Source organism: Halichoerus grypus, chromosome X (assembly GCF_964656455.1).
Source record: "Halichoerus grypus chromosome X, mHalGry1.hap1.1, whole genome shotgun sequence".
NCBI classification, from domain to species: domain Eukaryota; kingdom Metazoa; phylum Chordata; class Mammalia; order Carnivora; family Phocidae; genus Halichoerus; species Halichoerus grypus.
This window is the reverse complement of record NC_135727.1, coordinates 116,698,443-116,723,123: the sequence shown is the minus strand read 5'-3', so window position 1 is coordinate 116,723,123 and position 24,681 is coordinate 116,698,443. Positions and strand designations below refer to the sequence as shown.

Here is a 24,681-nt window from a genome sequence, read left to right as displayed (position 1 = left end):
GCTTGGAGGAGGAGAGGCAAGGCTTCCAGCTCAGGAAAGAAGCTTTGCCTGGGTTCCAGATAAGACTGGGTCCCACCGGGCGCCTGGGTGGCTCAGTTGTTAAGCGTCTGTCTTCAGCTCGGGTCATCATCCCGGAGGCCTGGGGTCAAGCCCCACGTTGGGCTCCCTGCTCAGCAGGAAGCCTGCTTCTCCCTCTCTCACTCCCCCTGCTTGTGTTCCCTCTCTTGCTGTATCTCTCTGTCAAGTAAATAAATAAAATCTTTAAAAAAAAAAAAAAAAAAAAGACTGGGCCCCACAGCTGTGGGGTGGGGCCTTCTGTGGAGGGGGTGAAGTCATGCAAAGCTCCCGTCCCCCTGGAGAGGAAACCCTTGGGAGAGCTCTACCTCCTGGGCCTTTTTGTCCTCCCTTTGAGAATTCCAACCGCTAGAGAAAAAGAGGCAGGAGGCCCTTCCTTTTTAGAAGGGCCAGTGGAAGCAGGCTGAGGGCCAAAGGAAAGGGGTGAAGGAAATGTCCTTTGTCGTCTAGGTCACGACTGGTCAAACCACAGTGCTGCAGGTCTAGGAAGATGGGCGCTTTAAGGGGCATTCAAAGGTACAGGGTAACCCTGGCACAATTTCCAAGGACATCAACTTATTTGAAGAAAGTGGGGATTTCATCACATGATTCCAACCAACATGGCGTTATCACCACATCATTGCAGACACTTAGAAGCCAAACTGGGAGACTTCAGCACATATATGAGAGAGCAGGAAGAATTCTGTCCTAGTTCATTACAGCTTGTGGCAGGCAACTCTTGGCTAGGCCCCCATATTACCTGGGGTACAAGTTCGTTTCTCTGTTGTTAGGGAAGCTTTGGTGGCAAATGTGGGAGGTAATGGCTCCAGCAAAAAGGATCTTGGTGGTTGGTGGGACCAACCCAGATCAGAAGGAGACAGCCAGATGGTTCCAGGCTCAAAGTCCCAGTGCACAATGAAGAACAAGTCCATCTGCCTGACCTTACCTTCCACCCTGCACCCCGGATGGGAGTGGGGCCTAAGCTAGCGGGCAGCCTGAAGGACAGGGGTTCTAGCCATCCCCCTGAGAAACACACCAACAGGCACAATCAGAAATCACTTTGCTATCTGTGGGATTTTCAGGCAAGCTCTTACGCATTTACCAGGTTAAAAATCTGAAAACATCGTACTTACTGTGTTTTTCTGAGTTACCATATCCTGAAAAGAAAAAGAGAAGATGAATATAGCTTTTAAAGATAGCCATTTATTTCCATAAGCACTGCAAGCACTTTGCCCCCCATTATCCAGCACCCACGTCAGAGCACGAGTTACTCATTTCAAACCTTCTTCCCCTGCGCGAAAAGCTTCAAAAAGGGGGAGCCTCAGAGAATTGTAAAATTCATATTCTAGGGCAAACGTATCGTAATTGGCTGGATTTTGGAACGATGGAGGGGCATATATGGTTATAAGGATTTCCCGTAGCGGTGGCAATGCTTTTGTCCAGACGTTCTGAGCTTCAAGTTTGGGGCTCTGAACGCCCTGCAGCTCACCTGTGCAGGGAGGAAGGTCAGGGACGGGGCGGAACTGCCCGGAAGTACCGCGATATCGCGATATCCTCGGGGCTGCAAGCACTTCTCGGCTCCATCCGGGTGACCCTGCCCCGGAAGGCTTCCTAAGCAGCGGGCGCTGCTGGGAGCATTCCTGACACCTCACGGGACCAGCCTAGGAACGTCAAACCCAATGACGACGATTTTAGTCAGCTAACTTCGCATAATGGTTATGCAGCCCTTGCTGTATCATTTATGCACCGGAAGCCAACACTTGCTGACGAGAGGAAACATAATTAAACAGCTGCCCCGTAAAATGGGTTTTATACACTCTGAGATTTCGGCATTCCAAGCGCAGCCTCCTCCTTCTGGTGTGCGATATAACAGACCACCCATTTCCATTTTAGGAACTATTTTTCCATATTCTAAGAAAGTAAAACTGTCAAAGTCATGGGACTTTCTAGAGGAGTCCACTAAGGCATTGTTGAGGGGAAAAAAAAAAAAAACATTGCATTGGAAAAAAAAATACTTTCTAATTTCATGTTTCTCATCAAAATAAGGCTTAATAATCTACCCTTTCACATTTTCTAATTCTAAATATTTGCAAGTACAACTACCTTAAGTGAAAATCAGTAAAAGAAAAAAAAATCAGTAAAAGAAAAAAAAATCAGTATCTAAATATCTAAAGTAATACTTTAGATACTAAATATCTGAAGTAATAGATGATGTCTATCTAGAACTTTCTGCCCACTTTGGTGACTGTTCTGTGTCGTCATCTTATCATTTGAGTTGAGAAACTATTTTTTTTTTTTAATGTGTAGGTTTGGATCAAATTGCCCATTAAAAGATTCAGAGTCGTGTGTTTGCTTCAATGGAAGTTAACAGTTTTTGCCTTCATTTCCCTAATGAGCCTGGAAACACTGAAGTGGCCTACAAACGCCTCTCTGCAGTACGTAGGCTCACACAGCGGTCAGGAAGTCATCTGTGTGAGCGAGAACTTCAGATGGGTTTATAGCCTTTTGGGAAATTATTATACAGCATAAAATACAATAATAGACCCGTTTCTTCTTTCAATGTCCTCTGAATGACTTCTTAAAACCCAGTACTGTGCCCTAATTACACAGTACACATCTACGTCAAGTGTATGTGATGCAGAATGGAGAGAGGTTCCACATCTGAAGCAGGCTGGTCTTCTACCAGGAAATAACCCCCAATTATTACAGAACCCAGAAAAATCTGGTTAATATTAAATCCCAACAAACACAAAAATATTCCCCTTTACCATCACAAAACTGTGCATTTATATACTGGCGACATTTAACACTAAGGGAGCTGGACATTTAGAACTGCTGCCCATGAAAGCTAATTTGAAGCCACTAGTTCTCACCCGTGGCTGTACTTTTGAGAGGTTAAAAAAAAAAGTCCCTCAGAGACTGTGATGTAACTGGTCTGGGGTATGACCTGGGTATGGGGATATTTACAAGCTGTCCAAGTAATTCTAAAGTGCAGTCAAGGTTGAGTAACACTGCTGTAAACAAACTGAGCTTTACTCCTGAAATCATCTAAAGCAGACCGGGACTTTCTGACCAATATTAAGACATTCGACAATGTTAATATTCCCTGAGTTTTATAGTAGCTCACCTCAGACATTCATATTTTACAAATATGAGCATTTTTTATGTTTTTACTTTAATTCCAGTTAACCTGCAGTGTTGTGTTAGTTTCAGGTGGACACTATATGATTCGGCCCTTCCACACGGGTCTTCCTACCCCACTGCCATCTCCCCCTCTCTGTTCCAAATATGAGCATTTTGGGGAAGTACTATTATCCAAAAAACATCTGTATCAAACTTGCAAGAATAAATTTTTTAAAATATCAATCATTACTGAGTCGTGCATGAACAGATGAGTTTTCAGTTTTGCTCTGCTTTGGATGGTGGGTGGGGGGGACAACAGATTAAATACGGATGATGTCTATCTAGAACTTTCTGCCCACTTTGGTGACTGTTCTGTGTCGTCATCTTATCATTTGAGTTGAGAAACTATTTTTTTTTAATGTGTAGGTTTGGATCAAATTGCCCATTAAAAGATTCAGAGTCGTGTGTTTGCTTCAATGGAAGTTAACAGTTTTTGCCTTCATTTCCCTAATGAGCCTGGAAACACTGAAGTGGCCTACAAACGCCTCTCTGCAGTATGTAGGCTCACACAGTGGTCAGGAAGTCATCTGTGTGAGCGAGAAACTGTAGTAGGAAGGAAGGAGTTGCACAAGCAAATCTTTTTTTTTCTCCAACCTCCTGCACTCCATGTACATTTCCTCTGAATGTGTAATACCGTTTTCCCAAAGCCAAATATTCACAAGAAGATGAACGATACCCTTTACCTTCAATGAAAGAGCAGTGTCCGCGTCGGTGTCATGGTACAGGATCACATTATTGGCCATGTCAAAGCTTTCTCGGACCCCCAGATGGTAAAAGAGTGAAGGCTGTCTGGAGACATCACTCATGTCCACCACGGCAACATCTGAGATGAACAAGGACAGGACAGGACACGGTGTGGGAGAGAAAGAGAGGTGATCGGTCTACTGAATCTACTTCCTGCTGATCACCAATGGGGAACTACTGCAATTTGTGTTTCTACCAACAGTCTCTTAGGTAAAGCAGAAAGTGATGAGTCCTTGGCTTAAAATGACCCCAGGAACAGTGGAAGAAAAGCAACAAGAAAAACCTCTTCCTTCCTCAAAGTGCTGGGAACGTAGCCTCACTTAAAAATTGCTGATTAATTTAGTTTCACTGTTATTTTATTAGGAAGTATGTCATCTCCAAAGAATATACTTAGCTTATATACAAATTATAAAGTATAATGAAATGTAAAACAATGCTCCTGCCATGCAGCCCAAGACATAGAACATTATCTGTATTCTCAGAGTCTCATGTGCCTCTTCCCAGTCACATCTCCTCCCTCCTGCTCAGAGAACACCTGTCTTGATCTCCGTATTTATCGGTTCCCTGCATGTTTATGTGTATATATAAAAATATATATGCAAGCACATGTATATATATGCACATGTATATTAGGTACATGCATGCACAAGATTATAGATTAGATATGCATATATTATATATGCTTGTTATATATACATGTATATACTTATATATGCATGTGTATAAACAGTATATTGTTTAGTTCTGTATGTTTTTGAACCTTATATACATAGTGCCATACCATATGTATTCTTGGACTTGCTGTTGGTTGGTGTGATACCACCAGTTTGCACGTCTAGGTCTAATTCAGCACCACATTCCATTATATGAGGACTGGACAGAAATTTCTTTATCCATCCTGTCTAAATGCATGTTTTTTTTTTCTTTTTCCTATTTCAAACTGCTCTGATGAACATTCCTTCTGGCTCACATGTTCACCATCAGCTTGAGAATGTAGATCAAATGCCCCTGGAGGTATGTCCTACAGAGACTTATTCCAAACAGGGGAACAACATATCACATCAACAAGGAGAGTGTTTAAATGTGCCTAGTAATATTGGATACCAGTTCAAAACTCGTCATTTTTGAAGGTATAAAAGCTCCAAGTTTGACTGGACCTTCCCTACCACATGCAGAGATTCTGGAAAGAACATCCAAGACTTACTCTTGCACTGCTGTGACTCATAGGAAGTCACCGAATATCCCAAAGACGCAGAACAGAGGTGAGCTGAATGGGTGCAAGAAGAAACAAGGAGGTGGGCAGTAGCCCCATCAGCACCAGGAATCGCTGGCTCTGTGCAGGAGGTGTTGGGAGTCCTGAGGCCAAGCGTCAACAGGCCCTGGGCGGGCCTTTTGTTTTCGAATTTATGGATTTCCTGTTATATGCCAGGCATTGTGTGGAGTTCAATAGATAGAAGCGAGAACAAGGCCTAATCCCTTTCCTCAAAAAAAAAGTGTATAATACAATGAGAGTGATAGGAAGGAAATGGTGGTTAGAATCAGTCAGGAAGGCAGAAATGAGGGGGAACCATGACAGAGAACCCGCAGGAGGGTACTCAACCCACACTGGGGTGGAGGTCAATCAGGGAAAGCCCACAGGAAGTGATGTTGTCTGGGATCTGAAGGTCCAGAAGAGTCAGGCAAATTGGTGTGAGGGTGAGGTGATGGAAAGGGAAAGAAAGAGAAGACAACAAGTGCAAAGGGCCAAAGGTAAGATGGGGTGTGTTAGGGCAACTGCAAATAATTTCAGAAGATGAACCTGGAAGGGTTAATAGGTGCCAGATGGTGAAGGGGTCTGAAGGCCATGTTAAGAGGGCTGCCTCTATCTTAAGGCGATGGGAAACCTATGGTAGGGTGGTTTTTTAGATTTTACTTTTTATCATGGAAAAATACAAATACATATAAAAGTAGAAGAGTATAATGAAACCCCCATAGCCCCTTCACTTCCCTCAACAATTCTCAACTCAAAGCCCGCCTTGTTTCATCTCTACTGGCACCCACACCACCCCCTTCCACATTATTTTGAAGCAAATCCCAGACATCATTTCATTCCCAAATATTTCAGTACATACTGCTAAAAGCGGAGAAGGCAAAGGAAAAAAAATCACTATAGTGGACGCCTGGGTGGCTCAGTTGGTTAAGTGTCCAACTCTTGGTTTCGGCTCAGGTCGTAATCTCAGGGTCGTGGGATCAAGCCCACATTAGGCTCTGTGCTCAGCAGAGAATCTGCTTGGGATTCTCTCTCCCTCCCCCTCTGCCTCTGCCTCTGCCCCCCCCCCCACACCACCCTGCATGTTCTCTAAAATAAATAAATAAAATCTTAAAAAAATATAACTGTAGTATCAATGTCTCACTTAAAAGTTCTAAAAAATAATAATAATAATAATCATGAGGGGTTTTAAACAGGAGCCTATCATACCCAAATTCACCCTTTTGAGGTTGTTGCTCAAGAAAGGACAAATGAATATGCTGAAGAAACCCTTTACAACCCAGTGTGGTTATCTCCAATGGGTAACTGCTCCCCACAGACATTTGCTTAGAGTCAAAAATCACACTGCAGCTGAATGAATCAGACATTCTGCTTATAGGATCGTTCCCTGGACTCTACCTACTCACATCAAAAAGCATGGGTTTCCTACCGATGCTATTAAGAAGCGGCAACACATGCTAACACCAAGGCCATGGCGACTGCTATAATTAGTTACTTGAGGAAAGCAAGCAATCTGAAGACAAAGCAGAGTGATGGGAACAGGCAGAGGACAGGGATGGAGGACAGAAGCCCCCAACTTATGTCGGCCATCTTTGTAGGAAACCTTCAACTTAGGGGAGTAGCTTGTCGCTGAGGAGATGACGATTTAATCCGGTGACACGAGTTCCTTCTTTCCTCTGCCTTCTCAGAGGTCTGTGTCGGGTCCTGTACTCTAGCCTCCCCACCTGCACTAAAGAGCCCCTCCGTGGCTCCACCAAGGGTTGGAATAGAGACTTTTCAGTACCTAATTAACACAGAGCAGATTGATATTGCCACTCAAAATTCCAAGTAATCCATGTTCAATAGAAAAACTGTCTCATACCCAAAGCTGCCATTTTTACCTGATATTTGTCACTCAGGCCACTAGACTAAATTTACACTGAGGATTTATACCACAATAATATTCAATCAGCTTAGTTTTACAACTCCTAAGATACTAATTTAGATTTATAAATGCTAAGTATGATTAAACACCACATTGGAATTTTTATATACGAGGCATCAAAGGTTTTTTTTTGTTTTTTTTTTTTCCCTCAAGAGATCATAAGTTACCTAAAAGCTTCAATCACCACAACGGTCACCTGCTTTGATATTTACAAAGTAGTTCCACAAACATCTTGGTTAAATTTCAGAACCACCCTGGTATACTGGCAGGGAAGGTACTGGTTTTACTTGGTAGATGGGGAAACGAAGCCCAAAGATTCACCCAAGGTCTCACAGCCAGGGCACAACAGAATCACGGCTCCCAGGTGTCCAGGTGAGGTTTCCTAACTTCCTGACTCACTTTCTGAAACATAGCCACCAGGGGTAAAACAGTTGATTCATCCAGCTAAATCTTAGGCAAACAGATCACAGATAAAAAGAGGTAAAAGGCAGGGGCGCCTGGGTGGCTCAGTCGTTAAGCGTCTGCCTTCGGCTCAGGTCATGATCCCAGAGTCCTGGGATCGAGCCCCGCATCGGGCTCCCTGCTCTGCGGGAAGCCTGCTTCTCCCTCTCCCACTCCCTCTGCTGGTGTTCCCTCTCTCGCTGTGTCTCTCTGTCAAATAAATAAATAAAATCTTTAAAAAAAAAAAAAAAAAAAAAAAGAGGTAAAAGGCAGATTTTCATTTGCAAATGCAGCCCATGCTCGAGCAACCATTAGCTTTCAGTTTCTAAGGACACAGGTCAGCTTCTGGGGAAAAGTCTGCATACGATAAACCATCCTTCTTGATGGGGACATATATGCACCTTGCCCGTCTTGGTTTAACAACCCTTAAGAAGTGATAGCACAACAGGGACTTGGAACCAGCCAAGGCTCCCCTTAAAATCTACTCTTAGCAGGAAAGTGTCTGAATTTAAAAACAAAGTGCCCTTCAAACAATTTAAGAATGCTAATATGAAACCAAGATGAATGATACATAGGATTTTAGTTCATTAAAAACCTTTGAACACTTAAACATTCTTTTTGTGCAATGTTTTATAAGTAGTAAGTAAAACTGTAATTTTCTAGCGTGGTTTAAAAGCATCTGATTTCCAAAGCAAAGCATTCATCAACAAAATGATATAATGGTAAATGATTTACCAAATAGTAATTCTGTGATTGTACTGGCTCATGCCAGTCTTTAAATATATTCCAGGCAATCTGAAATAACGAAGGTAAGATTGGTTGTATCTAAATGAACTAGATTTTAGAATAACTTTACTGCCAAAGACATTTTAAAAAATCTGATTGGACTTAGACAACATTAGTTATCCTAAAGCTACCTAAAAACAGCAGAGTCCAAATTTACTAGACAGGAAGCACCTTCTACTTCTACTTTAAATCCAATTTTCCAATCCCATAAGGAGGAGACAACCTACCAATTCAGTGTCAGGAAGTCAACAAATCCTTACCAAATACAACATCGACAGGGGCTGGGGGCCAGGTGCTTGAAGTATCACGTTGCAACGGGGAAGGCAGGGGGCAGGAGAGCGGGGACATCGGGAACCTATACCTGGCCCCCTATCTTTGGCTTTCCAGGATCTTTTTTAAGAACGACCAAAAAATAAAATGTGTATACCTTTGTAAGTGTGATTGAGATGTGTCCACTACCAGTTTTTTTCAAAGACATATGCGAAATATAAGCAAACTATGATCTGAGGTGAATGGACACACTGAGCTTAATTTTAGAGCACTCACAATGAAACATTTGCCACATAAAACGTAGCATGCCTTAAGTCACTTAGCTTGCACATGTTCATGTTGCTCTTTCAGCTAACAAGGACAAGAACACTGCACGCCAGGGTGCGTTCATCACTTTAAGTGCTCTCAGTATTGGCACCATCATCCATGACGGTGCCCGTCACAGCTCCAACTCGGGGTTCTCTGGCAGCCCCGAAATATACCACCTCAATATTTTCATCTTCACCACCTGAATGTTCTCTTCAGCTTCCTTCCACCCTTTTATAAAGAGATCTGCTTTGACCTAACTTTCTTCGGCAAAGTTTTTGGAGATATAGTTCTTAAAAGCCTTTTCTGACCAGCAGATGACTCTCTCTTCTACAAGGTCTGTGGCATACATCACCTTCAAGAGGTGTGCGATTTCAGAGATGAGGAGAGCTTGAGGTACTGGGACCACACAGCGCCAACTGTGAAGGGGTACCGCTGAGCTTTTCTGTCAGAGTGACACAATTGTAGGAAACAGCGCTGCCTTCCTTAATTTGTTCTCTGATTGTCTCATTAAAATGACCGCCAGTCAACACAAGAGGACCTGTGGCTTTTACATCCACTTCAACAATAACACCCCCCTTTTACTTAATGAAATCAGCTGTTCCTTCAAGATCAACTCTAGGTGCCAGGACTTCTGGCCGGACCACTGATTTCACCCATTCTGTGCTCAAAGCTTCCTGAGTGAGGTCCGCCCCACAGCCTGCGGAGGGGCACAGAGTTCATTTGGTGATGACAGTGGGAATTCACTGCTGGATACAGGGCCATTTTTCTTCGTCCTTACCCCACCTAATTTCCTTTTTTTCTCCCATGTACCAGTACCCTTTTTCCTAGGTATCAATGTCCAGAGTTCCTGGTTTCCATCAAGCATGCCTCGCTAGCCACAGACTTTATGAAAATTACTTAACAAGGTCGAGTCTTTTGAATGCAGGATTCTCATTCTCAGGAAAGAGGATATCTTTTTTTAGTAAACCCAACCAACAAGTCTTACAACGTCAGCCTTGTGAGATCCAATGACCATCCAAGGGTCATTCTAGACATCAAAATGGTCTTGGCTCCCGGCTCACAACCAAAATAACTGGAGGACTACTCTGGAGACCAATCAAGAGCCTTTATGATATCGACCATTTCCATTGCCTTGTGTTTCATGTATTCCACTTTTGCTCCCAACTTTTAACAATCATACAGAGCATCTGGTATGGACAGAACTGGCCTGATACAATACAGCTGGCCTTGAGGATATTTTTGCTTGTGGTAAGTTGATCAGTAAGGTGCAGAGATATTATATTCTGGTTACTAATGCTTCATGACAAAACATCTCAAAATGTAATGGTCCAAGTTTAAGTTCTGGTTCTCAGTCAGATGGAATAGACATTCCAGTCTGTCTCTCCCTGAACACATCCATAAAAACTAGGCAGAATGGATCGAATAGCTATTTAAGAATATGAAAAGGAAGCAAGCAGATTGGAGAAGACCCAATTCCAAAGTACCACCAAACCAAAATCAAGTTCCCCGTTTCCCCTCCAGTCTCCCTTAGCTCGGACTGAAGGCAGCCTGAAACCCCAAAAATGGGTGCTGGGTGTCGATGCAGAGAGCACCAGGAGAGGCCCTCTACTTCTGGCTCAGAAAGCAGCAAAGGGGCCTCCAAATGCTGAGAGTGAAGGCAGTTGTCCACTTTTCTCTTTTCTCTCTTCCCTTGCACATCCAGGACCCCTATGATCCCACAGCAATATCAGGTGAGACCGTCAGGGCAGTGGTGCCTACAGGCACCTGGACCTCTGAGACAGTGGAATCTTCTGCTCTAACTGGCGGAGCTGTGGTCCCAAGGAGGGTGGTGGTGAATCCCCACTGCTTTTTTCTCTCTCTGAATTCCTGGCCTCAAACATGGGCAGTTGTGGGAAGTGTGAGGCAGAGTGGATTAACTAAAGCCCCGGTCTTCTGGCCACAGGACCGAAAAGGGGAGTCCCAGTAAATCACAAAGTACAAAGCCCAGCAGCACTGAAAAGGCTTTGAAATCACAAAGGGCACCACAACTGAAACTGAACTTGGCAGCCTAAACCAACCAGGTTGACCACCCATTAAGGCAAAAATACCAACAGACTCCATAGGACATATGCAAGGCCTAGAATCTCATCAGAGGATTTCAAAAGATCCAGGGTACAATCCAAAATCACTTGGATCACTTCAAAGATGCAGGAACGTTTCAACTCACATGGGAAAAGACAATCAATGGACTCCGATAACAAGAGGACACAGACATCAGAATTACCTGGCAATGACTTTAAAGCAATTATTATAAAAGTCCTCCGAAAAGTAAGGGCAGACACTTCTGAAAAGAATGGGAAAAAAAAGTCTCAACAAATAAAAAGAAGAACCAAATGGAAATCTTAGGAATGAATAATATAATAACCAAAATAGAAAACTCACCAGAATGGCTCACAAGAAGAATGGACATGACAGAGGGGTCAGTGAAATTAAAGACTGCTCAGTAGAAATGATCCAATCCGAACAACAGAGAGAAAACAAAGACTTTATGCTCAAACATAGAAACATCTAGAAATTAAGGCCCTCTTCCAAAGGCCCATAAACCAATAGGTGAAAAGCGCAGGGAAGGATCATGAATAAACAGCTCTCAGGAAAAAAAAAGGGGGGGGGGAATATACCCAACTACATGCAGAATAAGGGAAATACAAGCTCAAACTAAGATACCATCTCTCAACTATCAGATTACCAAGAGTCAAAAGATTGGCAACCAGTTTGGCCATAAAGAAAGACAAGGTACAAAATGGTATAACCCACAGATAGGAATATGAGACTAGCTACAAAATTATAGGTGCATTTGTTCTTCAATACACAAATGTCACTCTGGGATACCTAATGAACAAACAAACCTATATACATATTACATAGAATCTACACAAAATTATTCACTGCAGCTTAGTAGCCAAAAATAATATATATATCTATATATCTATAGATATATATAATAATATAGATATATATTCTAAGTATCCTTTAAGAAGGGATTGGTAAAATAAACAAGATACATCCACCCAATGAAGTACTATCCAGCTATAAAAAAGAAAAAGGAAGATTCCCATATTCTGATTTGGAAAATTGTCCAGGCTCAACTGTTAATGGAAAAATGCAAGATGCACAACAGTATATTTGTCTCATACCTTTTAAATAAGAAAGGGAGAATAAGAATGCACATTCATATGTGCTTTTATTTACATAGCACAAGTGGTCACACTTTTTCCATAAAGGACCAGATAAATATTTTTGGCTTTGTGAGCTACACAGTCTCTGCCATTACAGAGATGGATGGATGTGTTCCAATATAACTTTATTTACAAAATGAAGGTGGCCAGCTTGCAGATTGCAGTGTGCTGACAACAGAAATAAAGAAGTACTATAAGGATAAATAAGAAACTAAAAAAAAAATTAGGGGAAACAGTGTAGATGGGATAAAAGAAATAAATTGGACTTCACCAAAATTAAAATTTGTGCATTAGAGACAGCATCAAGGAAGTTCAAAGATATATCACAGAATGGCAGAGAAAATGTGCTGATCATGTATGATGAGGGATCCGTCTCCAGGTCATATAAAGAATTTTTACAACTCAATAGTAAGAGGAAAAATAACTAAAAAAATGGGCAAAGGATTCACACAGATATTTCTCCAAAGAAGATATACAAATGGCCAAAAAACACATGAAAAGACAGTCAACATCCTTCGTCACCAGGGAAATGTGAATCAAAACCACATGAGCTACCACTTTAAACCCACTAGGACAGCTACCATAAACAGACAAGAACCAGTGTGATGAGGATTTGGTGTGCCTGGAATGCTCATACGCTGCTGGTGGGAATGTAAAATGTGTAGCTGCTTTGGACAACAGTCTTTTGGAAAGCGGTTCCTCAAAAGGTTAAATATAAGGTGGATGCAACCCAAGTGTCCATTGATGGATAAACAGTTAAACAAAATATGGTATATCCCTACAATGGATTGTTCAACCTTAAAAAGCAAGGGAATTCGGACACATGCCGCAACATGGATGAACATCGAGGACATTAAATGAAATAAGCCAGTCACAAAAAAATAAATACTGTATGATTCCACTGACATGAAGTATGTCCAGTAGTCAAATCATAGAAACAGAAAGCACAATGGTGGCTGCCAGGGGCTGAGGGGAGAGGAAAACTGGGAGTTGTTCAATGGGTGGAGAATTTCAGTTTTTTAAGATGGACAAGTTCTGGAGATTGGTTGCACAACAAAGTGAAATGTACTGAATGCTACTGAACGGCTCATTTGGAAATGGCTGAGAGATTTTGTATAAGCTGTTTTTTAATCAGAATACAATTTTTTTTAAAGAAGCTTAAACAGAGAGCTACCACAGGATCTAGAAATCCCACTCCTAGGCTAGGCACCTACTCAAGAGAAAGGCAAGCAAATGTCTACACAAAAAGTTGCAGTGTTCTTCAAAATTAGAAACCACCCCAAAATCCATCCACAGATGGATAAAAACGTGGTATATCCGTCCAGCAGAATTTCCTGCCACCCCCCAAAGACAGGTTACATCAGGCCGCTGACATGAATAAGGCCATCTAGAGAGACAGAAAGGAGAGTAATGGTTGCCCGGGGCCAGGGCTAGGTGGTTGGAACGGGGAAGGACTGCGAACGGGCACCGGCTTCTTTGCTGGGTGCAACGGCGACGGCCGCACGGTTCCAGATCGGGACGAAGCGCCACCGCGGGGGAGAATGCCATCCCAACGGAGCTGCGTTCTCGGGGGCTTGGTCTGGTTTTTGAAAAAGTAGAATATTCTTAGCAGCAGCACCGTTCCTACTTTTGAACTACTCAAATGTTCAACAACAGAAAACAAACTGTGGTGTATGCTTACAATGAAATACTGCATAGAAATGAAAACGAACAAATTATTGCTGTATTAACAACAGAGAGGAATTCCACAAACATAATGGTCAGTGAAAGGGGCCAGAGACAACAAAAGGAAATTGTATTATTCCATTTATAAAAAGAGAGAGAGGCAAACCAAGAAACAGACTTTTAAGAGAACACACTGCTGGTCACCAGAGGGGAGGTGGGGGGAATGGGGGAAACAGGTGATGGGGATGAAGGAGCACGCTTGTCCTGATGAGCACCGGGTGATCTATGGGATTGACTCACTATATTCTACACCTGAATCACTATATTCTACACCTGACTATGTTAAGTATATTGGAATTAAAAAAACTTAAAAAAGAAAAAAAAGTACACCAACAGGCAAAGCAAACCTATGCTGAGACATCAGACAGTTGTTGCTCTCAGCCAGGCCGGAAACCAGAAGCCAGCACTCTCTGGAGTGCGACTGGCACTCCCTTTTCTGATCCAAGTGCACAGTTACACAGCATGTAGAGCTTGTGAAAGCTCATAGAGCATACACTTAAGATCGTGCCCTTTTCTGTATGTATTCTGTACCTCGATAGAAAGAAAAAAAATCAAGAGCATCTCAAAGCAGGGGTTTGTACCTTTTCCTCACTTCCATTCTTCAGCACAGGACCAGGAATGGAGCTAGGGTTAAATCTCCAACCTCCAAACTTTGGGGAAAAAAAATTGTCTGACCCGACTGCGGGAGGATAATGTGACCCTACCACCTGACATTGCTGAGCACTTACCAAGTTCAGGGCACTATGCGTCAATCTCTAGAGATTTTTTTTTAATGAGGCTCAGAGATGTTAAGCAAGCTTATCCTGGGTCACACAACCAATAAAGGACAGGGCAAACCTGGAAACCAGATCTCCAAAGCCAGGGTTTTTTTCCCCCTCTGCCACTTGTGTCACCCAGGGCAGTGGAACACAATGACGGAACCCATGCTGGTCAAGCCTCATCATGGATGTGTTTTGGTGGTCTGTACCCCAGAAGGCAGAAAGGCCATCGGCCCGAAGGATAACCTGCACTTCCTACACTTTCCTGGATGGTGAGGTGCCAGGCAGGCAGCCGTGGTTCTGGCAACCGGACTCTGAGTGCCTGGAACACTCATCCGGGGCGAGATGCTTCTCTCAGGTGTTTGAGACAAGGTGTCAGGCGTGCTTCATCATAAGTCACCTGCGTCCAACTGCGTATGTGATCAATCACAGACCTCAGTGTAAAAACTCCAACAGTCAAGTGTTCAGAAGAACACGAGAGTCTGTGTACAACCACAACCTGGAGGGAGGCAAGACTTCTCAGAGAGGACACAGAAGGTAACCTTAACAGAAAAATAACCTCGAGGAGACTTCATCAGAATGAAAGTTCTCTGTTCATCACAAGTCCCAAGGAGATGAATAAGCAAGCCACAGTCTGGGAGCAAATGCTCACAACATATACTTCAGACAAAGCACTTGAATCCAGAATATATAAAGAACTCCTGTAATTCAATAATAAGAGGACAACCCAATTAAATGGGCAAATGGTCTCAACAGACACCTCACAAAGGAATGTATGTGCATGGCAAAAAGCACCTGAAAAGGTGCTCAACATCATTAATCATCAAGGAAAGGTGAATTAAAACCTTAATGAGAAACCACTACACCCCCACTAACAAGGCCAAAGTCGAAAAGCTCAATAATACAAAATGTCAGTGAGGATGCGAAGCCACCAGAACTCTTGTGCCTCGGTGCCAAGAATATAAAATAGTACAACCACTTGGGGAAAAGGTTTGGAGTTTCCTTATACAGTTTAACACACACCTACCCTTTGATCCAGCCATTCCACTGCTGGTTATTGATTCGAGGAATGAAAACATTTGCCCACAAAAAAGACCTATATACAAATGTTCATAGCAATTTCACTTGTAATAGCCCAAACTGGGAACCACCCACATGTCCTTCAACAGGAGAATAACTAAACCAACTGCGTATATCCATGCAATCCAACAGTACTCTGCACGAACAAGGAGCAAACTACAGATATACGGCACGATATGGGTGAATCTCAAAAACATCATGCCGAGCGAAGGAAGTTAGACCCTGGAGAGTGCACACTGTATGAGCCCATTTACACAAAACTCTAGCAAAGGCAAATCTAACTGGTGGTGATGGCCTCTCAGGCACTCTCTGGGGCCAGGAATGGGAGTGGAGAGGGGAATGAGCAAGAGGAGACGTGAGGGAACTTTCTGGACAGATGGAACTTCTATTGTGATAGGGTCTGTTTACGCAGGTTTAGTCATTTCTCACATTGTGCAGCGGAGATGTGTACATTTCAATGTATACACACTGTAGGTTAAAAATGCTTAAGACTGTAATAATCAAGTGTGGGGCAGGGAGTAGGTAGCGGTAAAGAAATCAATATGGCACAATGATACTCACTGTTGAAGCTGCGTAATGTCCATGCTTGAAATTTTCCACAATAAGAATTTAAGAAAAAATTCATCTACATCTAAAGCGCCTACTCCTTTCCCGCTTCCACCTCTGTCCAACTCTGCCCCCGGGCTGACCCTGATTCTCTGGTGAACGCTGCTTCCTGCCGCAGTCCGCAGCTCAGCTCCTTCCTGCGCTGCACCCCCGACTACCAACCAAGCCCCAGCAACTGCCAGGCATTTTGGCCAAGCCCTGCCACACCCAACAGCTGGGAAGGTATTGGGGTGGGGGGGGGACAAGAAGTTTTCCAGCTGGCTTTGCATGAAATCACCCCTCCCCCACTGATGTTATTTGACCAGGATTTAAACAGCTCCTATCCCAAAGCCTGGTACACAGAGGCTTTCAACAATAGTTTATGGCTTGCATTCTAAAAGTCTGGTTTTTAAGTTGGCTGCTGGGAACCCCTAACCCATTCTGCCCCAGTGACAACAGCCAGCCAGCAATGCAGCAGGCCAGCCCCCGAGGGTTTATCTACCCTCGATGCACTCAAGGCTCACACAGCAAAGCTGTGAGGAAATGCTGCAGGTGCAATGCTTCTTTCACTCAGCCCACATGACTAAGAATTGAGTCAAGTTCCAGGTTCAATGAGGAGTCAGTAGCAGTAACAGCAGCTAGAAAGGAAGGAGGCTCTGGGAACGGCCCCCATGGGCAAGCCCGCAGCCAGGTCCAGCAGAGGACAGCTGAGGTCCAGCCAGGGGCTCACGCGGTCTTGTCCCCGCAAGGAAAGTCACTGTGGCCTGAGCAAGCCACACCGTTGGCTCCAGCAGGGAGAGAGGAGGCTTCTCAGTTATAACGTCATCTTTATTCTCCCACTGCACTTGTTTAAAATAAAATCCCATTGTGAAAAATATACATCGTAGAAAGTGTGGACAAATAAAAAGAACCAGTATTCTCAGAACACAGTTCAAACCACTGTTTCCATTCCAGGGTCTCCAGTGTGAGCTGTTCTCGTCTGTTCTATTTGAGATGTACCACTGAGGAGAAAGGTCCAGATCCAGAAATGTGTCGTTAGGATGTCTCCTCTTTCCTAATAAAAAATCACAACTGGACTATATCTATGCCTGGCCGCCATTTTCAACATGGTTTCTACAGGAAACCCCATTCTGATTTCCTGCGGAGGGTACCGAACAAGTTTTGCTTCATCTCAACAGGAGAAACCAAGTGTCATCTGCGTCCACTGAGAGTTATTCTAAAAAGGAACTGGACAGATATTCCTAGGAATCACTCCAAGAGTAGCAAAGAAAACCGCATCTGGCTCCCTGCCGTTGAAGAGTTAACTATCAGTAATTATTTAATCACAACTGTGTTACTCGCTAGGAATGAAAACCTCGGTGTGATCGAAGCCGGCAGAGAGCAGGTGAGGAGTCTGTGAAGGCTCCCTGGAAGAACGGAGATGTGAAGGCGGAGGTGGTTTTGGGCAGAGCAAGACTGCGGGCTACAGTGGTGTCAAAGCAGAGGACACGGAGGGGAACACACCAAGACTGACCCAACCTTAAGAGACCAGTGACGAAGCTGTTGCCTGTTGGCCACAACGCGGATGAGAGGAGAGAAGTCCTGGACCGGGGAGGAGGGGCACACAGAGCGAAGTCAAGCAGATCTGAGAACCATTTTGGAAGCAATAGGCTGGATTTGGCAATGACTGAGAGGGTGGGGTCAAGACTGACTCCCAGGTTGCCGATTTTGCTCATCCACGTTTAGTTTTTTAACAGAAGACAATGTCTAACTATTGCCCTTACATTCTGCTGGAAATAGATTTGGCCCATCTCCTGACCACGTCTAGATGCCGCACAAAGTGCAGCTTCTACGACTGTCAAACCCACACATCCCACAGGCCTGTCTTCCTTAGAACTTTATGCATTTTCCAGAGCGACGGGGAGAGTATGCACCCAATTACGAGCCGTCTTAAGGCATGTATAAGGCTCTCTCTTGAGCAGAAGCCAATGCACCTGAGGATTGAGTCCACAAAAGTGGAGAGTTGCATTTAGGCGTTTCCAGCAGAATGCACTGCAAGCTTTATTAGTCAGGGTAAGCTAGGCTACGCTGCCGCAGGAGTTTCAGGGGCTTAACTACCATGTTGAACACACGACCTTCGAGTAAGCCACGAGAGAGGCAAAGAGAGATGGAGGTGGCGCACTCATGTCTCAGTCACCTTCAGAGTGATGCTTGATGTTGCTCACATTTCACAGGCCAGCACTAATCACAACGACCCACGCTAACTGCAAGGGAGATTTGGAACTGTGGGAGAAGATATGGATGCTCGCAAGGCACTGTCTTTGCCACACGACACATCAAGCTGATGAAGAATCCACAGGTATGGGGTGCCTGGGGGGCTCAGTCAGTTAAGCGGCTGACTTTCGGCTCAGGTCATGATCTTAGGGTCCTGGGATCGAGCCCTGCATCAGGCTCTCCGCTCAGTGGCGAGTCTGCCTGTCCCTCTCCCTTTCCCCCAGCTCGTGCTCGCTCTCTCAAGAAATAAAACCTTTAAAAAAAATTCACAAGTAACATCACAGATGGAGAAGCTAGACATAACCCATGGAAAGGGCAGCAAAAGGGACTAGAGCTGGCCGTACTTTAAACCATGACATATCCTATTTTGGCAGAAAGCCCGATATTACCGCCAGCTTAAAAACTAACAGAATCACTATAGTATCATTTGATACAAAAGGAAAAAAATAACCTAGCCTCCAAAACCAGTGAAACCAAATAGAAGCTAGAATGTGTTCTTCCAATGCTGGTATGAACCCAGGGGAGCCAGCGTCTCAATCCTGCCTTCCTCATGCCCAGTCCCACGGCGCGGGCACCACGGTCGGCGGAGATTATAAACAGGGAGGATCCAGGACAGGAGGGGATTCGTGGCCTGACCTCCTCTTGGAAAGGCATGCCTTGCAGACAACTTTCTAGCATTTGTGCTAGATTTTCATGACCCAAGTTATACTCTTACCACAGTAACAACCCCCCACCCCCCAATCTTAGTAGCCTGACCAAATAAAAGCTTCTCTCTTGCTTATGCAAACCCCTAAGTGAACATTCCTGCTTCAATAGCTACCCTCCGAAGAGTGGTTCAGGGATCCAGGTGCCTTCCATCTTGTGCCACCGCCATCGTCTACACTGGGGGCCATGGAAAAGGGTGACAGAGTATGGGAAGGACTACTAGATATGCTAACACCTCGGCCCAGAAGTGACAGACACCACCCGTCCTTCCATTTCATTGGCCAGAAATAGTTATACCTCCCACTGAGACTCAAAGGGTGCTGGAAAATGTAGTCCCCACTGTCCAGCCACACTAGGAGCGTAAATCTCTGGTAAGCCAGCAATCTCTGCCACACTTTGCATCCTCCAAATGACTCTGTATGAGCCAGCCAGCAAACGGGTGTCCTCAGGATAGAGCAAAGCCAAAGAGCTCATCTGGAGACTAAAGCCCTGGCCTTGGTCTTTTGAATGGATGTTCAGGAAATGCAAGGATTTCCTATGGTAGGCGGCAATAGCTCGCCACCTGTAAAATCACCATGAACATAACTGAAGAAAAAGACCTCAGAAGCAGGGCCCCAGGGTCAGGAAAGTGGCATCTAAAGGAGGTTCAGAGAGGAGCAAAGTTAGGCAGAGCCACACCCAACAGCGACAGACAGACAACTTGCGCCCCAGGGCAGGTAGGGACAAGGCTTGATCAAAGGGGCGGTTGTCATTGGACCCGTTACTAGCTAAGGCAAGGAGGCCATGAATTAGCACGCAGCTGGAGGCTCTAACTTAGATTGGTCACTAACCGCCCAACCAACTGGAGAGTAAACGGGCATCAATGATATGGTGCGTTCCTTGGAGATAACTGTGTTGTATTCTACTGCACCAGACCTCCGTTTAAGATTTGATACCACGGTAAGCATATTCAACTATAGTGTCCGAGAAAACAGAATTTCCATCTCAGAATGTGTGGGAAAGCACGAGCCAGAGTTACACAGATTTCCTTCCCGCAGGAAGTCTCGGTTTTTGCTGTGTTCCCAGGCACCGAGCTCCGAGAGAGACACACACAGCACGCACTCGGGAAGCAGAACAGGCTGGTGCGTGTACATACACTCCGCACACGCAGTAAGTGATCGCAAGTCATGACTATGAATTCTGTTCAAGTAGATACATGGGCATTTAAACAAAAGGAATCAAGGCATATCCAGAAGAAGCGGTTTCTTCAAGAAAAAAAAAAAAAAAAAAGAGAAGACCTGTCTTGTTTTCCAAGCACTAGAAGTAACCAAGGGATTGACCCTCACTGAATTTAACAGTTCTACTGAATTCCAGACTCTTTTTTTTTTTTAAAGATTTTATTTATTTGAGAGAGAGAGACACAGCGAGAGAGGGAACAAAAGCAGGGGGAGTGGGAGAGGGAGAGGCAGGCTTCCCGCCGAGCAGGGAGCCCGACGCCGGGCTCGATCCCAGGACCCCGGGATCATGACCCAAGCCGAAGGCAGACGCCTAACGACTGAGCCACCCAGGTACCCCCAGACTCTCATCTTTGAAGACGGAGGACAGATGCTTAAAAAGTAAAACAAAAGCTAGTCCTTCTGCAGACCAAAGGCACACAGGGACCTCTGCTAAAAGCGAACAAGATCTCCCTCAAAAAAAATTAAACATGAAATTACCATATGACGCAGCAATTCCCTAGGTGGGCATATACCCCAGAAAGTGAAAGCAGAGACTTGAGCAGGTATTCAGACACCCATGGTCATTACGACGTTATCTACAATAGCCTGAAGGTGGAAACGACCCAAATGCCCCATCTGCAGATGCGAGGGCGAACACTGGCGTATTCATTAGCCTTCAAGGACACTCCGCTACGAGCCACAGCGCGAATGAACCTCGAGGACATTGTGTTAATCGAAATAAGCCAGACACAAAAAGACAAAGACTGCATGATCCCAGTTATATGAAATTTCTGGAACAGGCAAATTCAAGGAGACAGAAAGTAGAACAGTGGTTATCAGGGGCTAAGGGGAGGGAGGAGTAACAAGTTACTGTTGAAGAGGCACGGAATTTTTGTTTGGGCTGATGAAAAAGTTCTGCAGGGGGATGGTGGTGTTGGTTGCACAAGAGTGTGAATGTACTTAATGCCAATGAAATGCATAAAGATGTTTAAATGGCAGATTTTAGGTTACAAATATTTTCGGATTTCCTTTTCAAGTGCTCGTGGCCGTGTTCTTTCACCAGCGTCACCGGTCCTCGCTCGAGCTGAGGGCCCGCCGGCGGCTCTTGCACCCCCACCGAGTCACCCAGGCACCGGCGACCCCGAACCTCTCCTCCAGACCCACACAGGACCACGGAAAACTGTACAAGGCGGGGGAAAACACACTCCAGCCAGCTTTGCCTTGCTAGGAGTACAAGAGACCGGAAGTACACTTCACAACTACCAGGCTCCCTAAAATACCTTTGGGGACAGCTCATTCGGTCCTCTCGCCCACAGTTTTCTAGAACAGCACAGTCCAGTGGGACCTTCTGTGAGGAAGAGCATGCTCTCTTCGCTGTGCCTGCTGAGCCCTTGAAATACAGCTGGTGACAATAACGGACTGACTTATTGCATTTAAACTGACTTCCTCGTGAACTGCCCCCTGTGGCTAGGGGCCACCGTGTTGGACAGCATGCTTTTAGAACTTGTACAAAGAAGCCAAAGTGACAGATTTGGTTTTCTGTGCGGTTTGTGTTGCCACTGTTCTGTTTTGTTTGGGTGGAGATGCCCAAAGTCCGTGAGTGGTAGAGATCAGGAGAGGTTGGGGGGGGGGGCTCTCTGTTTAGTCCATAAACCCACTATTGGACTTGCATATGTCTTCGGTCAAACCCATGCAAAGAATTTATTAGTTATAATGATGTACCGAGAAATGATTTAGTCAAGCCCAAGCCAAGGTCAACCAAAGGAGGTACACGATGCGGAAAATTCTAGGCAATCTGGGCCCAGGGCAAGAAAAGGTGAGGTGCCCGTTGTGTAGCTCTGGGATCGAAAGCCCAAGATTTCTGACCGGACTTTCACACCGAAGCAGAAGGGGTCCGGTTAGTAGATGAAGGCTTGTTACACACACACACCCCCGAGTAAAGCCGTGGCACCCCCGTCTTCAGAGTTGGCACCAGCAGGCAAGAGGCTACAATTGTGCAGCACAGCAAGGGACATTTCACCTTCCAGAGAAGAGTCTTTTCAAACTCTAATTTCAGAGGAGGATGAATAGAGGTCAAGAAAACCGAGTGGTTCTGGGTGAAGTGGGCTCCCGAGGAACTTTTCTAAAAAGATGTAGCACTGAGGAGTACACTCTGAGTGGTCAGAAACGTCAAGAGTGTTTTCAACGGGCTCAGCTGCCACTTTATTTGAACAAGCCTGACACCCCGCCCCCTTCCAGGTGGGGAGCATTTGCTCTGCAGAAAACAGATCCCTGTTGCCTCTGAGAATGGAGAACAATACACCTAGTTTACTGCTTCCGCGTCGGGTGGCCGGGGTCTCAAACTCCCCCTGTACCTTCTCACATGCTTTTAGGCTTCGGGTGGGCACTGTTACCACCTCTTGACCAATGGAGAAAGCAAGGCACAAACCAGGTAATTACCGTCCCACGTACAAGGCTTATTAATGTCACCCAAGCGCCAGCGGCTTGTCACATAGATTCCAAAGATTTGGTAAGGAAAAACATCCAAGCAGCAATCCATTCCACACCTGGAGAAACTTGCCAACCAAAAAGTATTGATTTTAAGACTGGATTCTTACCACAAGCTTATCACAGTGAGCTTGGAGTATCTAGTATCCCATTCCAGCAAGGAAAGACACCCGGAACCCCCCCCCCCCAATGCTTCTGCATTACGGGATAAAATAGATCTGTCACACTGGTGGTAGAGCACAGCCCCACCGTCTAAGTGTGTTTGGGGCAGGAATTAAACTACTGGAAAGAACACTGGGGCATTTCTAAGAGCACCTCCCCCTACACGTAGATCCGCACTCCATTGTAGCACAGGGATTCCCACTCTGGGCTGCAAAATGAAATCATCTGGGAAAGCATTAAAAACTCGTGGGGCCTCAGATTGTGGGATCATTCGTCTGGGATACAATCTGGACATGAGTTTTAAAAGTTCCCCAGGTGATTCTAATGTGTAGCTAGGGTTGGGGCCCGTTCACTGCTGTAAGGGACAGGGCCGGAGTGAGGAAGTAAAATCTGGGTGGGGAGGAGGGCTCCGCATCATCTGGGTTACGGGCTGTTTCTTGGGTCAACTGCTGTTTGAGGGGATCGAAAAATAACGAGCTTAAAAGCCAGCGGCGTCCGTTTTCTTATCTGTAAAAAGGTACAATGCCACTTACTCTGCCCTCGCGGAAAGGCAGGGCGGGCCGGTGGGGAGAGGCACGGGAGGCTAGGCTGGGGAGGGGGAGGGGCCGGGGCCGTGGCGTGGGCCAGGGTCAGGAAAGCGGACAGGGTGGGGTGGCGTGGAGTGCGGGTGAAGGGGGCATCCGCCTCACCTGCGTCGTAGAAGGCGTCGAGCACAGCCGTCTCCCCGAAGTCGAGCTCCCCGAAGGGCACGGAGATGAACTGGGCGCCCTCGGCCTCGCAGGCCCGCAGCAGACACTGGCGCGCCCCCGCCTCCTGGCCGCCGGCCGCGCCGCCCTGCGGGCTCTCGCTGTGCACATACACTGCCCGCAGAGCCCGCCGCGGCCCGCCCCCGTCCTCGGCCCAGCTCCCGCTCCCCGCGCCCTCGGCCGCCACGTCGGGCTCCGCCGGCCCCGCCGCGCCCTGAGCTCCCGGTGGCAGCGGGCACGGTGGTGACTCGGCCGCCGCCCCGAGCGCCCCAGCCGGGGGAGTCCCGCCGCCGCTCTCCATGTGGCCGCCCTGCGAGCCCTTCCCGGGTCCCACCTCCGCACGAGCGGCGGGCGGCTGCGGGCCACAAGCAGTGCCGGCACCTGTTCCCGGGGCGCGGGCGGGGAGCTGCGGGAGCCAGCGCGCGCCGGTGGCCCCGCGGCGGGCAGGTGAAGGCAGGGCCCCGCGGCCGCAGACGCAAGCCGCAGCCCCGCAGCCCCCGAGCGCCCTTTGAAGGCTGGGGAGCGAGAGAGGCGGGAGCTGGGGACGTCAGGGCGAGCGAAGGGCGGGGGGAGGTCTGGGAAGGGCGGCGGGGCAGGAGCTGGCAGGGCGCCCCCTGCCGCCTCCCCCCGGCAGCGCCTGAGGAGGGCGGATGCGTCGATTTCAGGTTTTTGTTGTTGCCGTCCCTAGACTGACCAACTTGAGGAGTCCCGGCTTTTTCCTTCAAAACAATTCGAAGCTTTTCAAGCAGAGTAGAGACTCTTTCAAAGCGCTGGTTTGGAGGTAAATATTCAATTTCAAACTAAATACA

The 24,681-nt window shown here is 46.0% G+C and overlaps 1 protein-coding gene across 1 annotated transcript in view; it reads right to left on the bottom strand.

Moving 5' to 3' along the window:
* MAP3K15 (mitogen-activated protein kinase kinase kinase 15) overlaps positions 1 to 24,284 on the bottom strand; it is a 121,127-nt gene extending 96,843 nt beyond the window's left edge. Inside the window, exons 1-3 of the mRNA XM_078064457.1 lie at positions 23,816 to 24,284; positions 3,921 to 4,060; positions 1,188 to 1,211 (exon numbers count right to left, since the gene is read on the bottom strand). Of these exons, the coding sequence (XP_077920583.1) occupies positions 1,188 to 1,211; positions 3,921 to 4,060; positions 23,816 to 24,173 (522 nt within the window). The 5' untranslated portion in view covers positions 24,174 to 24,284. The remainder of the gene's footprint in view (positions 1 to 1,187; positions 1,212 to 3,920; positions 4,061 to 23,815) is intronic.
* Between the last annotated feature and the right edge of the window lie 397 nt (positions 24,285 to 24,681).